We start from the raw sequence: 17,496 nt of genomic DNA, 5'->3' as shown, positions 1-17,496 counted from the left end.
ATGTAATTGCTCAACACTTGCATTTTGATTTGGTTTTGCTCTTTATTAGCTTTGTTGACTGAGGTAAGTGACTTTTTCCTTATGCCTTGGAGAGTTAGCCTGTAACTGTGGGCCTCATATTGACAAATGCAGATCCAGAGATTTTTAAATCTTAGCATGGTTCAAAAGCCACACATTCTCTTAGTAGGATTTGTCAGCTTCTAGTGATCAGTTTGCATTACAAAGGGCAAATTCTTATATTTGCTCATTAACAAGACAATTTGGATAGAGTTGTAAGTGCTCTATCAAATTTAAATGTGATTATGATTATTAGTTCAGAAATTATCAGACTTAATGGAGGAATTAGCAGCTGTGTTGCTTTGGGTAAATCCTTAACCCACTTGTGCCTGATGTTTCTTAAAATAAAGTAGGAATAATAATAGTAACTGCATCATGAAGTTGTTGTGCAGATTAGATAAGTAAATATAGGTAAAGCACTTAGAATATTGCCTGGCATATAAAAATGCTGAAGAAAAGTTTTCTACTATCATAATTATTATTACTTGCTTGACATTTTTCTTACCTATACCAAGCATTCAAGGCTTCTGGGTGCTTTACTAACCTCTTTGGTAAAAATGTTCATTTTATCTGACTATCAACCTCGCCTATGGTAATGGGAACTTGCTATCATCTGAGCCTATTCAGTTAATGAGAAGGAGATTTCAGTTTCAAAAGAAACAGCTTACAGGTGATGGTACTCCAGTGTGAAGTACGAGCGAAAAAAAATCTTCCATGGTCTGTGCTTGAAAAAACGTTTTCAACCCTTTCAGAGATATACTGGCTTGAGATATACTGGCTTGGAACCTGACCTGGTGGTCCCTTCCTTCCACTGAAGCAAAAGTAGACTGTATTGAAAAAAAAAGCCTGTTCGATTCTGCTAATTATGCAGTTGATAATTAAGTGGCTTCCATTCCTAGAACACAGCACAGGTTTATATGAATGTAGAGGCACTACATTCATTTAGAAAATATGCGTGCTACCAAACTGTTAGTCTGACCATAAGCCAAAGGCATAGTTAAAATCCTTCGGTTACATTTGTACTGTTTGTAAGGAAACTAGCATAGTGTTGTGCTGAGTCTCTGGCATTTGGGGTGAATTCACCCAGCCCTTTGATATTGCTGGCAGAGAGAAAAATTGATTTGCGTTTGGAGTGTGAAGGTCTGTAGCATGTGGCTATTCTTATTCAAGTACGTAAATTCCCATTTGGAAGTTAATCATATTTCAATTGCTTTATTCTCAAATAGATAAAAATGAAATGCATAATCCCTAAGGTAATTCTGAATGCACTTTTTCAGCTGCATATTCCTTCCCCCCCCCACCCAGAGGCAAAGACATCAGCAACTCAATGAAGGCTTTTTTAAAAGGACTTTTGGGGTTAAGCTGTGTGGCTATAAACTGGCTGTTTGGAAAACACCCTAGAAAAACTTTCATTTTCTCCCTTCCCCCTTACAAATATTAGAGCAAGCAAAACTGGAAAGTTTGCAGCGAGTACTGAGGTGAGTGCAAAGGGGGATGGTAGTGGATAAGATTCAGTACTTTCTTGTTCATGGGACTTTTTTTCATTCTGTGTGTGTACTCTTTCTTCTAAAATAACACCTTGATGTGGACTGGTTTGTAAATGTATGAATGGCACATGTTTTCAGCTGAGAATTTAAAAAAGGAACGCTGCTGCTTTGCTTAAACGAGAGAAGATCAAGGAGAGGAGTTTATAATATTAATTTTGGATTAAGCAGAGATGGACCCTATCCTCTTGGAGTTTACAGTTAGGAGAGACTGACAATCAAATTGTTGCACAAATTAAAAATTACAGAACAGCATGTAAGATTATACCTGTGGTAAATGCATTGAAGGAAAGGTCCACAATGCAGTAAGAACTTAAAATATATGGCTACGACTTAAACTAGGGCTTAAGGAAGGATTCCCTGATGCATGATTACTGGGATAATTTCTGAAGGAAGTGTAAGAATTAACTTGGTGAGGGAGAGCCTAGGGAGAAGAAGAGTGTTCCAGGGAGAGGGAGTAGCATGTGGAAATGTCCATGGTGTGTAGGATCATATTGATTTTAGGAAGCTGAAATTAGGTCAGTGAGGCTGAAGCTCAAACAGGAGACGAGTGATACTAAAAGGGCATGTGACCTAGTGCTATGGTAAAAGACCTGGGAGCCATTTATGAATTAATCAGAAAATTACTTGAGTACCTTAGGGGGAAATTGAAACAGATGAACTGGAAGACTGAGAGATATTAACCCAAAGAGGAGAAAGATAGTGAGCTAGTCATGCAAACAGATAGATAGTGACCAGGACTATAGGTTGACCAATCACTATAGTTCATTGGGTTGCTACAATTGAGTACTCCCCAAAAAGCTTTTCTCCTTACCCTTTTTTTCTCTTCACAAACCAGCTTCTTTCTCAGCTTGTCTCACTTCACACTTCCTGCATTTTATCACTTGGGTCTGTGACCTGGAAAGATTTACCCTTCTTTCCTTGGCTTATTTAAATATTAATCAAGGCCCAGCTGAAATCCTACCTCCTCTGGGATACCCTCCTACACTGTCCATGGGACTTTGTTTCCAACTTCTAATCCATCACAGAACTTACTTTCCATATACGAGGTGTGATCAAACAATATGGTGAATGTTTAAATAGAAAAAAAAAATATTACAGTAAAAGATGCATTGCCATTAATCCCCCTCAAAATACACCCCCTTGCTTTGAACACGTTCATCCCATCGTTCTTGCCACTTTATGAAGCAGTTCTGGAAGTTCTCTTTCATGAGTGTCTTTAGTTGCTCTGTGGTGGCTGCCTCGATGCCCTGAATCATTTTGACTTTGGGGAAGAGCCAGAAGTCGCATGGTGCCAGATATGGTGAATAAGGTGGATGAGGACACACTGTAATGTTTTTATTTGACAGAAATTGCCGTATACCAGAAGTGATGTGTGACGATGAATGTTGTTATGATGGAGGATGATTTACAGCACACTTTAAAACACACCTCTTCAACCGTAGCTCACACCTGACTGACTGCACTGAACAAGTTGAAACTTGTCACACACTGTTACTAAGGTTCAATGTACCGCTTCCCGCATTGAAGATCCCTACCTTTCCATTGGATGATACTCAGCAGCAGTATTCACCATATTTTGTGATCACAATGGAAAGACTCCATGTCACACATCTCTTCTGGTATGGCAATTTCTGTCAAATGAAAACATTACAGTGTGTCCTCATCCACCTTATTCACCGGATCTGGCACTGAGCGACTTCTGGCTCTTCCCCAAAGCAAAATGACCATGAAAGGTAAATAAACATTTTGAATCAATTCAGGACATTGAAGCAGCCACGATAGGGCAACTAAAGACACTCATGAAAGAGGACTTCCAGAACAGCTTCAGAAAGTGGCAAAAACGATGGGATAAGTAGTGTGTTCAAAGTGAGGGGGAATATTTTGAGGGGGCTAGTGGCAATGTCTTTTACTGTAATAATTATTTTTAAACATTCACCATATTTTTTTTATCACATCTCATATCTACATTAGCATTTTTCAAAATTTGCCTTTGGTATCTCATTCTTTTATGTCTGTTGTGTCTCCAGTCATACTGTGAGGCTCTGGAGGGCAGTGACTGTGTGTAGATTGACAAATGCACCAAGGGCTAGTTCTGGCCCAGAGTGGTAAACGGCCACTTTGTGGAGAAACAGCCATTGTCAGCAACTGACAGAAATACAAATACCGGAGATAAGTAAAGAGGGGACAGAAAGAACAGAGACTGGGGTGTAGGAGAGGGGAAGCAACAGAGAAAGTACTTTTCAGAATCAGTTACAAATGATAAAGCTAGTATTAGCTTCACACTCACTTGTTTACTGGCCTTGACTGTTAGTGAGAACAGCCACAATAGAGCTGAAGAAAGAGGGAGAATAAACAAATGTGAAGCATGTCTTATTTGGGAGACAGCTTAATTATGCAGACTTAAGTTTTTAAGCAGGCAGAGGATCCCCTAATTCTCCATGGGCATATCTCTGCCCAGAAAAGAAAGCACCTTCTGCCTGGTCTAAGAGTTTCATTTTAGGGGAGAAAAAGAGGAGAGGAGGATTGGGGGTGGGGGCTGGCAGAAGGAAAAGGCTAGCAATAAAGTTACAGATGGATGAGTAAATTTCTGCAACAAATCCAGATCAGAGAAAGGGAGGCATGGAGGAAAAAAAGGGAGGGAAAAAAAGCGGTGGGGGTGACCAAGGCAGTCATCCTATAGGAAAAGAACATCCCCAAGGAGGAGGAGGTATACAGTAGAAGATAACTCCCCATTATAAACAGATTGCATCTGTACTATTTATTTTGTTTTTTAGCAAACCTCTGAAAATTTCATGGTAATTAGACTTCCTGCCAGGCAGTTATTTAAGAGAAGTGCAGACCCTCCTTCTGCCACAGAGTACACCCTAGTGCACTGAAGGTGGGTATTACAGCTCTGGGACCCTCCCCCACTCCAAATCTCCATCTGAGGGTACTTCAAGGGCTTAAGTAAGTGAGTATAGTATTGAATTTTATTTTTTTTGTGTTGGTAGGAAGTTTAATTCTACACAGTATAATAGGAATGTATTTATGGTACCATTCACTTTTGCCTTTCCCTGCCCTCTAATTATTAGTATCAATATTATTGTAATTATTTTAAACAAGTTAGAGCAAACATGGGCTGCTCATAATTGAAACACTCCTCCCAGTTTAGCGTTTTGTCTCCTCCTCCTCATTAGAATTGTGTGTGCGTGTGTGGGGGTAGGGTAGCAATCCTGCAGCAAAGACAGGCACACAGGCTTTTTCTGTGGATTAATTGGTCAGGAAAGACACTTTTTATGTTGTCAAGAGGCACTTAAGCTGCTAATTCTTGACTGTGAAAACTACTTTTCCTGGGCAATACTCTTTAAGGAAAACCTTCAGTTCAGTGATTGGTGACTAAGGAAACGATGGAGCACAGGGGATTGGGCGGGATCTCGGCTCCTAATAATGCCTCCTTATCCAATGAAAAGCATTTCCTATTGAGACCCCCAAGAGTTCCCCTGGCCCTCAGCTCCAGCCCGGACTTTGGGCCTTTTCTAGTGTCCTGTTTGCTAAACGCATGCCGGCTACTGCATTCAGGAGGGCCATTCCTTAACAAAGGGAAAGAGATAAATGTAAATAAGCTCACATTTTCAGAATGAGCGGTTTGCTGTAAAGAAGCTGCGGCAGCCGAAGTCTGCTACTTTGGGCTGGGCTTAACCTTTCCCTGTGGAAAAAAAAAATAACGGATTAAAATATGCACTTTTAAAGTGCGAGTTGCCCGTTCACATGTTTATTAGCTAATTTTCTACAGGCATGATCACACTCTCTCATCTAGCACACTCTTTCTTGGGGTAAGTCTCTTCGAGAAAGATTTGATTTGGGCGTTTGGGGGGTGGGGGTACGGCATAACAAACTTCCGTGGAAACGCTTTGAGTGTTTGGGGAAAGAAGTTAGACTTCAACTCTGAAGTGCTGAACAGATCATCGTGTTGAATGGTAAAAAAAAGAAGCAAGTATTTCTATTGTTTTGGCAATAATATTGTTTCAGTGGAAGAGATACAGAATTTTCAGGCTGTTGTTTTATGTAAACACAGTTGTCCCAAAGAGCTGACTTAAAATCACAGAGTACAGCAATTTAGAAATTCTTTTGGATTGCTTTATATTTATTTGGTTTACAATTGACTGTGAGCTAATGTGGCTTCTATTATGATGAGGTTTCTTCTAGGAAAACTATATGCAGCATGCCTTTGATGTCTAATTGATTTATGGAGAATATGACATTTGCTATATTGAATAATTCATGAACTTGATTATAAAGGAAGAAACATATTTCAATGAAAAATTCTGGCATAAATTGAATTTGCTGTTATATATGAAATTAATTGCTGTTTTTCATACAAATGCAATAATGTGGCATTTTTAAAATTCTGTTCTTGTATATTCTGAATATTTTTAAGACTTTTAGCAACAAAATCCTGTTGAATTGATGTTGTATTTTAGTTACTTTGTTTTAGGAAATCCTTAATGTAATTCATCATTATTCCAACATGGGCAAGATCAGACAAATCCAAAGCTTAGAACATTTCACAGCTTGTTGGGGTTATTCACTTTGCTACCTTACCAAATGATACCATCTTTCTTTTTTCTTGACTAATATGAAGACAACAATAATAACCTAAACTCCAAATTATCCAGTATCTTTGAAACATGATTATTTTTCAGAACAAAATTCCAAACAACAAATCCCCTCAACATAGATTTTAAATCCCTTTTCCTTGTCACAGATGAAAAGATTGCACTCATGCTAAACAGGATGAGTTCAGCTGATTAAACTTAATGGCATCTACACTTTAAAGCATCTCCTGCCAATCAGAGATGCAAATGAAAGCCCTATTGGAACAATCAGACCAGCCTTTCAGAATGTGTACTCTCTGTTAAGTTAAAGAGAGGACTGAGAAGATGCCTCACAGCAACACTCAGGCCAAGCTTAGCTAAAGCTTCATCTATTCAATTCCCTTTGAGAGAAAATGCAGTGAGAATTGTTGTCCTTGCTGTGGTGTGGTCAGGGCCTAATTGTGTAGTTGCTGTTTTTTCTTTGTGTGTGGTCATCATGTATTAGTCTGCTCTTGGCCTTCTTAAGGGGGAAGGAAAAAATCTGTAATGTATTTGTGAATACAAATTTGTACTGAAAATTTGACGCTTAATAGGAGGTCACCTACCACTGGAAATCCAGCCCCACTTTTAGTAGATAAGTAATTGGTTACCAGAACAATGCATAGGTTAAATAGTCTACTAATTCTATATGGCTATGTTCTGAAGTATTTTGGTAGCTTTATATTTTGAGGAGAGGAGTTACCAGTGAACAGGTAGAAAAGGTCAGGATTAAGACCTAGACAATTAGAGTTGATATGTCTGCTGATATGGGCAGAAGGATAGATAAGAAAAATGAGGGCATTAGGAAGACTTTACAATATAAATGGCTTCTTGATATGTGATTCTTAGCTTTTGGCACTAATTGATAATATTTACTTATGATATTAAAATAGATCTAAACTATATATTGTGACAGATGTTAAATAAACACATTGTGGTGATCATTTCACAATATACACGAATATTAAATCATTGTGTTGTTGCCAGAAACTATTATAATGTTATATGTCAATTGTACCTCAATTAAAAAATAAAATAATCTAACAATAATTTGAGTCTAGTAGAATTTAATTCCCCTTACCTCATACTTTGAAGGATTAATCCCCCCCCACACACAAATGGGAGCAGGTGAAAACAACTGACAGAAGGGAACAGTCAGTGAGGCCATGCCATAGCACCAGTGGATTAAGGCCAAAGGTGGACGGAGAAATGAAATGGAGGTCCAGAAAGGGATTGTGACTTCCACACAGTTATTTAGTGATGGGGCTGGATGTGGCTATATTGAATTAACGTCAAATATGAAAACTTCTGGGTATTTGAATATCCAAATTTGCTTGGACAAATAAAAAGTTTTCTTTATAATATCAATTGTGAAAGCTATAAAAGAAATAAATGTTAATGTTTCTGTATTCCTTTGAGATAAACCAGTAAAATAATATTAATTTCATTTCAGAAATACTGCTCTCTGGAAGAGTGTGAAAATCAATTCTCCTTAGTATTAAGGTGATCTCAAATATATTTTCAATTGTTTAATGATTTTATTATTTTTATTTTGTTTTTATTATGTTAGAAAAAATATTTCAAGAGAGTTGGAGTATTATTTAGCACAAACTGCTTTGTTTAGGCCACCTTTGTTCAGAAGAGGGTGAGATGTAACAATAGTATAAGTATGGCACTGGCAGATTTGCTCTATAGGCAGCAAGTGAGCAGAGTTCAAATGCAGGTGCTACCTGTAAGAATTCCATTGTAAAGATTTCTGGTTCTATGCAAGTATTTTGTGCAGAGATGTGATTTGAAAATGTTATAGACATGCTATATTGTGTAGGCCTAGGACATTTTAGTAGAGGCAGTGGTGATTGTCAATGTGCTAATACTCTTCCTGTATCGAGGCCCTTGTCCAATAGTAACAATTGTTGCCAGGGAAAAGTAAAAGAAAAAAGAACCAGTATAACTTCAGGCCAAAAAAAGAAGTCTCCTTTATTAACTTATTTTTAATATAATGTATTACCTTATGGAAGTGGAGGAAGTATTTTTATGCCTTTTGTCATTATTTATCTTTAAATGATTATGGGTAACACAGACTCATGGACTTTATGCTTGTCAATATAACTAATGAAATATGGCACAGCAGTGATAAATTTGGAAAATAAAATTATATCTGCAGTTCTGTAATGAAATCCAAAACATTTAGATACCATTTAAAAATATGTTAGATCTCATTTATTCTGATTTATATCATAAATAATTTTTAAACTTATGATCTTGACATACATTTTATTGAAAAGCTCTCTCTGTGGCACAGTATTATGACTAATTCTATTTTACAGCATCCATTGGAGGAAATCTCTAACCACAGTACCTACAGAAAGTTCATTGATTACCCAAGTATTAGATAAAATTGGTGCCAGAATTTGGTTTGAACTAATGTGGTGAGTACCACTCTTCTGCCAATAGCTTTCTCCAAAATTCTTAATTTTATTCTTTAACTTTTTTTTGGTAACCAATACTTCTAATTTACTATGGATTATATAATCCAAAAACCCAGAATGAATGGACAAGTTATAACTGTTTATTATAATCCAGGCAAGTTTGGTGTAGATGAATATTGATTCTTTGGTTAAAGCCTTCTGTGCTACTTGTATATACTGTTACAAATGGGAGACACAGTTTTTATTCATATTATCAGGATCAGTATCCAAGCATATCAGATGACTTGGTATACAAATTGATAACTAATTTGCCTGTTCAAATATGTGTAATAAAGCTGAATTCCTAGTTGCCATGTGTGAACCTCACAGAATTTGGAAATGAGCTCTTTTAGAAACACCCAAAATTTTTCCCAAAAGGTCTGAGGCTTGTGCTGAAATGATATATTCTCTCAAGACAATTTCATAATATGAGGTTGAGCAATTTCTCTGCAGTTGTCTTGCTCTATAAACTAACTGCTAGGGAAAATTCTACTTTAGTAGGGTTGATGCAATCTTTGGCCCCCTCATGTTGAACACAAAACCACATTATTTTCTAAAGATTAGACTGTGCCATCAGGTGAAGGGTTAGTGGCAGACTGGAGTATTTTTTGGTGAAAAAAATCAAGTTAATCACTGATAACAGGATCTACTCAGATTAGGGCCTGTGTCAATTTCCTGCTTTTCTCAAAGTGGGAGAACAAAACAGCCATAATAATCTCAGTGCAAACCAAATTCATTTTAGAAAAAACATATTTAAAGTGATATTTCTTGCATTAAAAATACACAAGGTGTATCAGTCTAAATATTTGACACACAGGGAGGCTTGCTTGAAATGAGACCTGATACAGATAAATTTCCTAGCTCAGTTCTGTAGTGAAACATTACCTATGGTTTCCTCTATATGTAATGTCATAAGGCTGGATTGTGTTTTGAAAACTATTGTGAAACATCAACCAATGTATAGAAACATCAATGGGAACCATGCGTACGATTGTGACCTGGGCTTCTGACTTGGCCTAGAAAATTTCCTTAAGGAAGGAGTCTGATATGTTAGCAGCCACTCATCTGAGGAACATCAGTCTGGACGTATTCCCTATTACTCCAAAGGATGGTTTTGATCTGTATTTTTTTGCAACATTTTTATATTTTGTACTTTGCTTCACTGCTAGATATTTATAGGCAAGGATACAATAGGTTTCAACTTCCTCTGTAAACTATTGTGTCAATGTTTCTAAGCTTCTACCAGAGTAGAAAGAGGAAATGCTCTGGGGATCTGATCTGACCCAAGCTCATGAAAAAGGGAGCAAAGCAACAGAATTTGAGTAAGTTCTACCTTCAAGGTATTCTTTATCTGAGCTCTGAACTATCTTCTGTAGGGAACAAAAGCCAGCCAGCCTTTCTAGGCTACAGGGCATATGGCGGAATTTAGACCTTTGTTTTTAATGTATCATCTGAAAGTTTAGCATTAGTGAAATGATTTAGGTATTCATTTTTATAGGGCCAAAAGCCTAACTCCACTTCCTCCAGGATCACCAAAGACCCCAAACATGGTATATTTATTTCATTATCATTAGAAATTTTTTTAAAAAAGAAAAAAATCGTGAACACTAGTATGAAATGTCCTAATTGGCTCCATATGTGTAGGTCAAAGTTAAAAATTTATTGAAGGTCAGATTTCTCTTTGGTCACCTTCCAGGTTACCTGCTTCCTGCCCATTGTCAATGAAAACACATCCACCCAGCACTCTGATCCCTCTAGGTGATTAATTGTTCGAATAATTGGCTGCAAAGTTCTTCACAAGACAATTGTCTAATGCTCCTTGTAGTGAAATTAACTGTGTTAGCCTATTTTTTTTCCTTCTTCATTTGATCTGAAGTTCAAGAGTTGGCCCTTTGCCTCCATTGAGTGCATAATATGTTAACCGTTTAGGAAAATCTAGTGGTTGAAAAACACTTTTTTTAAGTCAAAAGAAAGGAAGCTGGTTAGAAAAGAGACCTTGTTTCTTGAATATTGTTGATTTCTCCTTCAGAATCAGCTGAAGAGCCAAATACCTCTCTGATTTTTTTTTTTACCACAGCTCAGTGGGAGATATTAATTTGGAGGTACCCTGCTGGATTGTCCTGTTATGAAAAAATTATGTGGTTAAGGTTGAAACTCAAGCGGAGCTCTCTGAGGTGTAAGGTATACATGGTTTTAGGAGAAGGATGTGTTGCTAATATGAAGGTCAGCATACCAAGAAAGACAGACTCAGAGGTGTCTAGTTGTGTCAGGGGAGGGAGAAGGAAAAGGGCTTCTATAATGTTTCTTTGTGGTTAAGTAGAGCTGAATACTGGGAAGCTCATAAAGCTCTTCACAAGCCCTGTTGAATCTTCCTAGCCTCAGCTGTGAGGCTCAGAGGTATGTTTATGGAGGGAAGAGAAACAGTATAGCCAAGTTACAGAGAGAACCAGTGTCTGAGTCGGAAATAGAACTCCTTGCTTCCAATGCTGTGTTAAGTCCCAGCACCACACCCTTACTTCTAGACAGCAAAGGTGCTGTGTGTTCAAGCAAGGGAAAGCTATGAATAGGGCCTTAGTGGCAGTTTTCCCATGCCCTCTCTTCAGTGTTGAGACTGTAATGATTTCTTGTCTGTGGTCCTTTCTCTCCCACAGGATTTGGTTACTCAAAGCAGCAAAGCAGAAGTGCCAGGCATTTGCAGACTGTCTGCTGTGGGTATAGTGTGTATGTTCTGGGAGACAGAAAACTGAATGGAAAACTGGGGAGACAGAGTTCACCTATTTGAAACATACCATCTTGGGCAGATACAAAGTAATATATAGCCGGTGAACTAGAAACATGCTGTGTAAATGGGTCGCCAGACTGGAGTGAGCAGACTGGAGGAACTCTGGGCAGGGGTGAAAAAGTTTCTATTATGAAAGCATTTTCTAAATAAAATAAATTTATCAGCAGTAATTATTGTAGAAAGCAGGTGCAAGCAGATCATTATGAATGAAGCTTGGCTTTAATGTTAGGGGTTTTGCAGTCCCATAATTTTTTTAGATTGTGTGACTATGTTAGAGGGAAATTTTTGACTATCTTGATTTCTTTCAACAATGAAAAATAAAAAGGCCTCCAGATATTAATCTATTGAGTGGGGGTATTAAAAATAGTATATAAAGTGGTTTAAGCAGTTGAGAAGTTTGCCATTCTTTTTCTTTCTACCACCCCGTTGATGAAACAATCTGCAGAAACTTGGGTCTACAGTTTCCAAAAAGAGGTTTGAAATCCACTGACTAAAATTTTCCAGGCTTTTCCTGTTTTTTTTTTTTTTTTTTTTTTTTTTTTTTTTTTTTTTTTTTCTGATCAGGTTTGGTAACCTTATACATAGTTATTTCATACCGTTTTTCTTTCTGATAAAACTGAAAGGAGTGAGCTGAAGCAAGATAGAGAGAATGGGATTGGAGTAATTATGAGCTAGAAATAAATACCTCCTGAGGCTCTGGAATACAAATTAGGTTGCAGCACTGACCTCTTCCCAGCAACATCCGTTTTTTCTCCTTAGTTCTCCAGTTTTTCTTTGCCACTTTCTTTCCTATCTCTTCTGCTTTCCCCATCTATTTTTATTTCTTCTTCATCTGGCTTTTTTCCCCCTCCTGGACCTTATTTGGTCTACGTTCCTACTATACCCTGCTTTTATATATCAAGGTTGCTTCTGGCAAAAGTTGAGCTGGGCTTATGAGATAAAATGGTCAAGAAGGAATATGATCTTAGTGTAGTGTTAGGCTCAGGGGAAGCAATCCATAAAGGTTTGTTGAATGAAAATTCAGCAATAGAAAATTTCCAATTTTAACTTGAAAGCTTTAGCTATTAAAAATGACAAGCCTTTGCTTTGCACTCTGTATTCTCCAAGGTCATCTCTACCTCTAGGCACTGCAGTAAGTGATTTTTTTTTCCCTCAAACCATTTCTTTTCCTCAAACCAAATACTAGTTGAAGTGACTTCAGGCCTCTATAACTCTTGCAGGTTCCCCCCTCCACTCTCTTCTTTGTTATATACATAGAGACTCTGACCTGTTCCCTGGGAGTTGGAGGGAAAGAGTAATATATGGAGGAATCACGTCAGAGAAATGCCTTTCACATTTTAAAATATAATCATGTGAAAACCCATTATTGGATATATCAGCGGACAAAGATCACTTTTATTCCATATCCTCTTCATTGAAAATAATTCATTCAGCAGCTACTTGTCCATAGTGCATTATAGAACATTCGAAAGACAGTTCTTGTCCAATGGCAGCTATTGATCTAAGAGAAGGTTAGTACAATTTCTCTATGCACATTTGAACAGTGTTGGCCCAGATACCCAACAGAAATGATTAGGTCAATGACTGCCACGTGTATAGGTGGTGGCAGGCAGAGGGCATGTAACTGGCCAGATCTGAAGTGTACAGTGAGGGAGGCAGGGAGATGGCTGTTCATGTCAGATCTACATTTATAATTTCACTTGTATTCACCAGAAAAAGGCTTTATTGACCAGGGCTATTTTATGAGCTGAAGGCATGAAAGTAACTGATGGAATGGGCAGTGGGAGAGGGAGAAGGAAGGCATCCCAGGTTTAGGGTCAAGCATGAGAAAAGCTTGGAAAAGGGATCATAACCTGCAGGAGGGAAATGCTGAGGTCGTTATTTGAATTATCTCTCTAGAAAGACAGTGTAGTACAGTGAAAAACATTTAGCCAGAAGCTGTAATTAACTGAGGGATCCCTGCTCTCTGAACACTTGTTTTAGAAGAAAAAGGTGAATCAACAATTTACTTTAGGAGTTTAGTTAAGAACATGTCCTGGGGGTCCTATATCCATCTGTAGTCCTGCACAATGGAACTAATACTGAATGTATTAGTAAAGTGTAGCAATGAAGTGTAGCAATATGAGAGAGTAAACAATACAATTTAAAGTAGCTTAATAATCCTTCGGTTAGGAATTAAAAAAAAAAAAACACAACTGAATTCTCGTTCTGAATATATCATTTATACGTTCTTCCAATTCTGATGTTATTGTAATTCTAAATTTCATAACCCTCAGTTTCTGCTTCTGTAATATGGTGATAAATTCCTGTCTTGCCTGCCTTATGGTGTTCTTATGGGAATCAAATAAAACTTGCTTCTGAAAGTTAAAAAGTGCTATACAAATTTCAAAGTATTAGTGTTGTTTTAGTTATCAGAGTCATCCCTGCCAACCCACCTTGGGCACTAATGTAATCAATGCCTTACTCCTCCTGTTCATTGCATTGCTACAGTATTGCTTTTATTGTATTGAGTGTGATCTCTTCCACTTCTGCAATATACTCGTGTAGTACCTTTTAGCATACGGTAGGTGCTCAAAAGGTACATGTGAAACCAAATTGAATGTGTGTGTTATTTCCAATCTGAGTGGACAGAATATCTTTTACTCCACAGAAATCATGGATGGAAGGCAGATTTGATGATTCATTCCATCTTGTCTCCCATAGGAGGAAAACATTTCCTACCAGTCCCTAGTCTCAGAGTGGTGAACCCTGCAGAGAGCAGGCCTCCTGAAAACAATCCATGGGTGACAGAAGATTCACTGACTTCCAATTCCAAGATTTAAATTCAAGCCTCAGACCCAGGTTGGGCAACGCTACTGCCAATAATACTTGCATTGTTGATGATTCCTTTAAGTATAATCTGAATGGTGCTGTCTACAGTGTTGTATTCATCCTGGGTCTGATAACCAACAGTGCCTCTCTGTTTGTCTTCTGCTTCCGCATGAAAATGAGAAGTGAGACTGCTATTTTCATCACCAATCTGGCCCTCTCTGATTTGCTCTTTGTCTGCACTCTACCTTTCAAAATATTTTATAATTTCAACCGCCACTGGCCTTTTGGTGACACTCTCTGCAAGATCTCTGGGACTGCATTCCTCACCAACATCTATGGGAGCATGCTCTTCCTCACCTGTATTAGCGTGGATCGTTTCCTGGCCATTGTCTATCCTTTTCGATCTCGTACCATTAGGACCAGGAGGAATTCTGCCATTGTGTGTGCTGGAGTCTGGATCCTAGTCCTCAGTGGTGGTATTTCAGCCTCTTTGTTCTCAACCACTAATGTCAACAATGCAACCACCACCTGCTTTGAGGGCTTCTCTAAACGTGTCTGGAAGACTTACTTGTCCAAGATCACCATATTTATTGAAGTTGTTGGGTTCATAATTCCTCTGATATTGAATGTCTCTTGCTCTTCTGTGGTGCTAAGAACCCTTCGAAAGCCTGCTACACTGTCTCAGATTGGGACCAATAAGAAAAAAGTGCTGAAGATGATCACAGTACATATGGCAGTCTTTGTGGTATGTTTCGTACCATATAACTCCGTTCTCTTTGTATATGCCCTGGTGCGCTCCCAAGCCATTACCAATTGCTTTTTGGAAAGGTTTGCTAAAATCATGTACCCAGTCACCTTGTGCCTTGCAACTCTTAACTGTTGCTTTGACCCTTTCATTTATTACTTCACACTTGAGTCCTTTCAGAAGTCCTTCTACATCAACACCCATATCAGGATGGAGTCCCTGTTTAAGACTGAAACACCTCTGACCACAAAGCCTTCCCTTCCAGCTATTCAAGAGGAACTTAGTGATCAAACAACACATAATGGTGGTGAGTTAATGCTAGAATCCACCTTCTAGGTACGAGAACTGTCTTTAGGTCCAGATATGGTTTATCCTATGATTTTTCCTATGCTATGAATAAGAGAAAAAAATTGAAGCTAATGATACTGAGAATAGATTAATGTACTGAATACAGTCAGATGCATTTATTTGAACGTTTACTGTACATATACTGTTTTGTTCAATAATTATAGGTCAGGTCTAATTACAGCAACCAAAAGTGAATGCCACACTCTTCTTCTGGATTGAAATTTCACTGAATCACATTATATAAGTGGCCAGTGACCTTGACTGTAGTGATATGGAGATTACTTTCAAACTTTTAAAAAGATATTTTCATTCCAATAATATTTGGTAATTAGGTGGGGCCTATAAATATAGAACAAATTCAGGGATTATTTAAAAAAGAACTTTTGTGTTACTACTGATATATGCTAGTTTTTGTTTGAATTGTCATCAAGTTTATTTTAGCACAAGAACATATTTTAACCTAACATTATTCATAAAAAACGTATCAAATAGAAAAGAGCTGGCAAATTTATTGTATATATGTTCAAAGCAGAAACATAAATTGTGTTTGCATGAATATAAGTGGGAAGAAACAGAAAATTAACTGGATTTACACGTTTGCAGTCATCAACAGTGTCATTATTTTAAAAATATCCTTCTTTTTTTTTATACTACATTAAGATTTTCATATGAAACTCCACATATAGAAAGCTGCTAAATATGTGCCAGTGACAGGTACACAGTGGAAAATCACATAAAACAAAAATGTCCATAAAAAACCCTTAAGCAACACCATTTTTTCTTAAATTTCTAATTATCTTTCTTTTCAGAGACTGATTTCTATAAAACATTCGCCATATGAAATTTTGAAGTGCAGTGCAGCCAGAAAACTGATGCATTTGTGTCTAGGTCAGGAGCAAGTTGAAAAAACAAAACAAAATAATAACAAAAAGTGAAACAAAACCAACAAAAAAACTTTATTATAACTTGCATTAATTATTATTATTATTATTTTTTGGCGGGGAGAGAGATCTTTAAGTTACTAATTCTTTCATATTAAATTTTGGCACCCAGTGTAGCCAGTGCAGCTGAACTTGTGCCCAGGTTGGGAGCATATTGAAAAATACATAAACCAAACCAAACCAGTGCAGACAGACAAACAAAAACAACCCAGAAACACTACAAAATAATAAAAACAACAAAACATATTCCTAACACTTGCATTAATATTTGATTTATTTTATGAGGACCTTTACATTTAAAAATACTGTGTAATTTGTATGAAGTTTTGGAGTACAAAATATAGGTAGAAATCTGCTGAATTTGTTCCCAGGTCAGGACCAAATTGGAAAAAAATAAATAAAACAGAACAACCCCTACAAAACCAACGGAAGAAAGTACAAAAAAAATTAGAATTTGTATTTTTTTTTTAGCAGTTGTAAAACTTGATAAATGGTATAACTTTAATATGATGCTTTGGATCAAAATGCAGTTAGGAAGCTGTTAAGCTGCTCCCAGTTGAAGAGCACTTAAAATCAGTATTTAAAAATATGCAAAAGAAGAGAAAACATGTTTTTATAACTCAAACAACAAAAGCAACAAAAAATCTATAAAACTCTTATTTATTGGATGAAGCATAGATTTTAGAATATTAAAACTTCTGAGCAAAATATAGATTGAAAGCTAACATAACTCATGTTAGAAGCAGTGGAAATACTCTCACATATATACTACACACACACACACACACACACACAAATTAAAACCCTGCAAAACAAAAATATTCTTAAAATTTACATATCTGGATGATATGACAATTTAAAAATGCTAAGACTTTTAAAGTAAAACTTCCAGGAACAATGCATCTTGTAAGCTGCTGAACTTATGTCAGGGAGTGATTAAAAGTAAAACAAACCATAAAACAACAACAAAAAAGTAAAAAATTGAAAGCATATGCAAATTGTTAAAACTCTCATTAACCTTTTACTTCTTTCTGATGCTATGTAGATTTTAAAATATCAATATTTTTAAGTAAACATCCATGAGCATAATGTAACTTTAGAAACTGCTAAGTCTGTGACTGGGTTAGAAACTAATTGAAAAAAAATGCTAAAACAATCGAACAATAATAAAAATTACTTCTCAA

The 17,496-nt window shown here is 37.0% G+C and overlaps 1 protein-coding gene across 2 annotated transcripts; it reads left to right on the top strand.

The window, feature by feature from the left end:
- The first annotated feature begins 5,111 nt into the window (after positions 1–5,111).
- Positions 5,112–17,080, top strand: LPAR4 (lysophosphatidic acid receptor 4). 2 transcript variants are annotated; one of them, XM_033112140.1, is made up of 2 exons: positions 5,112–5,416; positions 14,171–17,080. In XM_033112140.1, exon 2 carries the CDS (start codon positions 14,247–14,249, stop codon positions 15,357–15,359), a length of 1,113 nt encoding a protein of 370 aa, XP_032968031.1. In that variant the 5' UTR covers positions 5,112–5,416; positions 14,171–14,246; the 3' UTR covers positions 15,360–17,080. The 2 variants fall into 2 exon arrangements, with proteins under 2 accessions (XP_032968031.1, XP_032968021.1); XM_033112130.1 differs by lacking the exon at positions 5,112–5,416 and adding an exon at positions 8,543–8,646.
- Positions 17,081–17,496: the final 416 nt, after the last annotated feature.

The sequence above is a fragment of the Rhinolophus ferrumequinum genome, chromosome X, assembly GCF_004115265.2.
Source record: "Rhinolophus ferrumequinum isolate MPI-CBG mRhiFer1 chromosome X, mRhiFer1_v1.p, whole genome shotgun sequence".
Taxonomy (NCBI): domain Eukaryota; kingdom Metazoa; phylum Chordata; class Mammalia; order Chiroptera; family Rhinolophidae; genus Rhinolophus; species Rhinolophus ferrumequinum.
The sequence above is the reverse complement of the archived record's forward strand: the minus strand, read 5'-3'. Positions and strand labels throughout refer to the sequence as shown.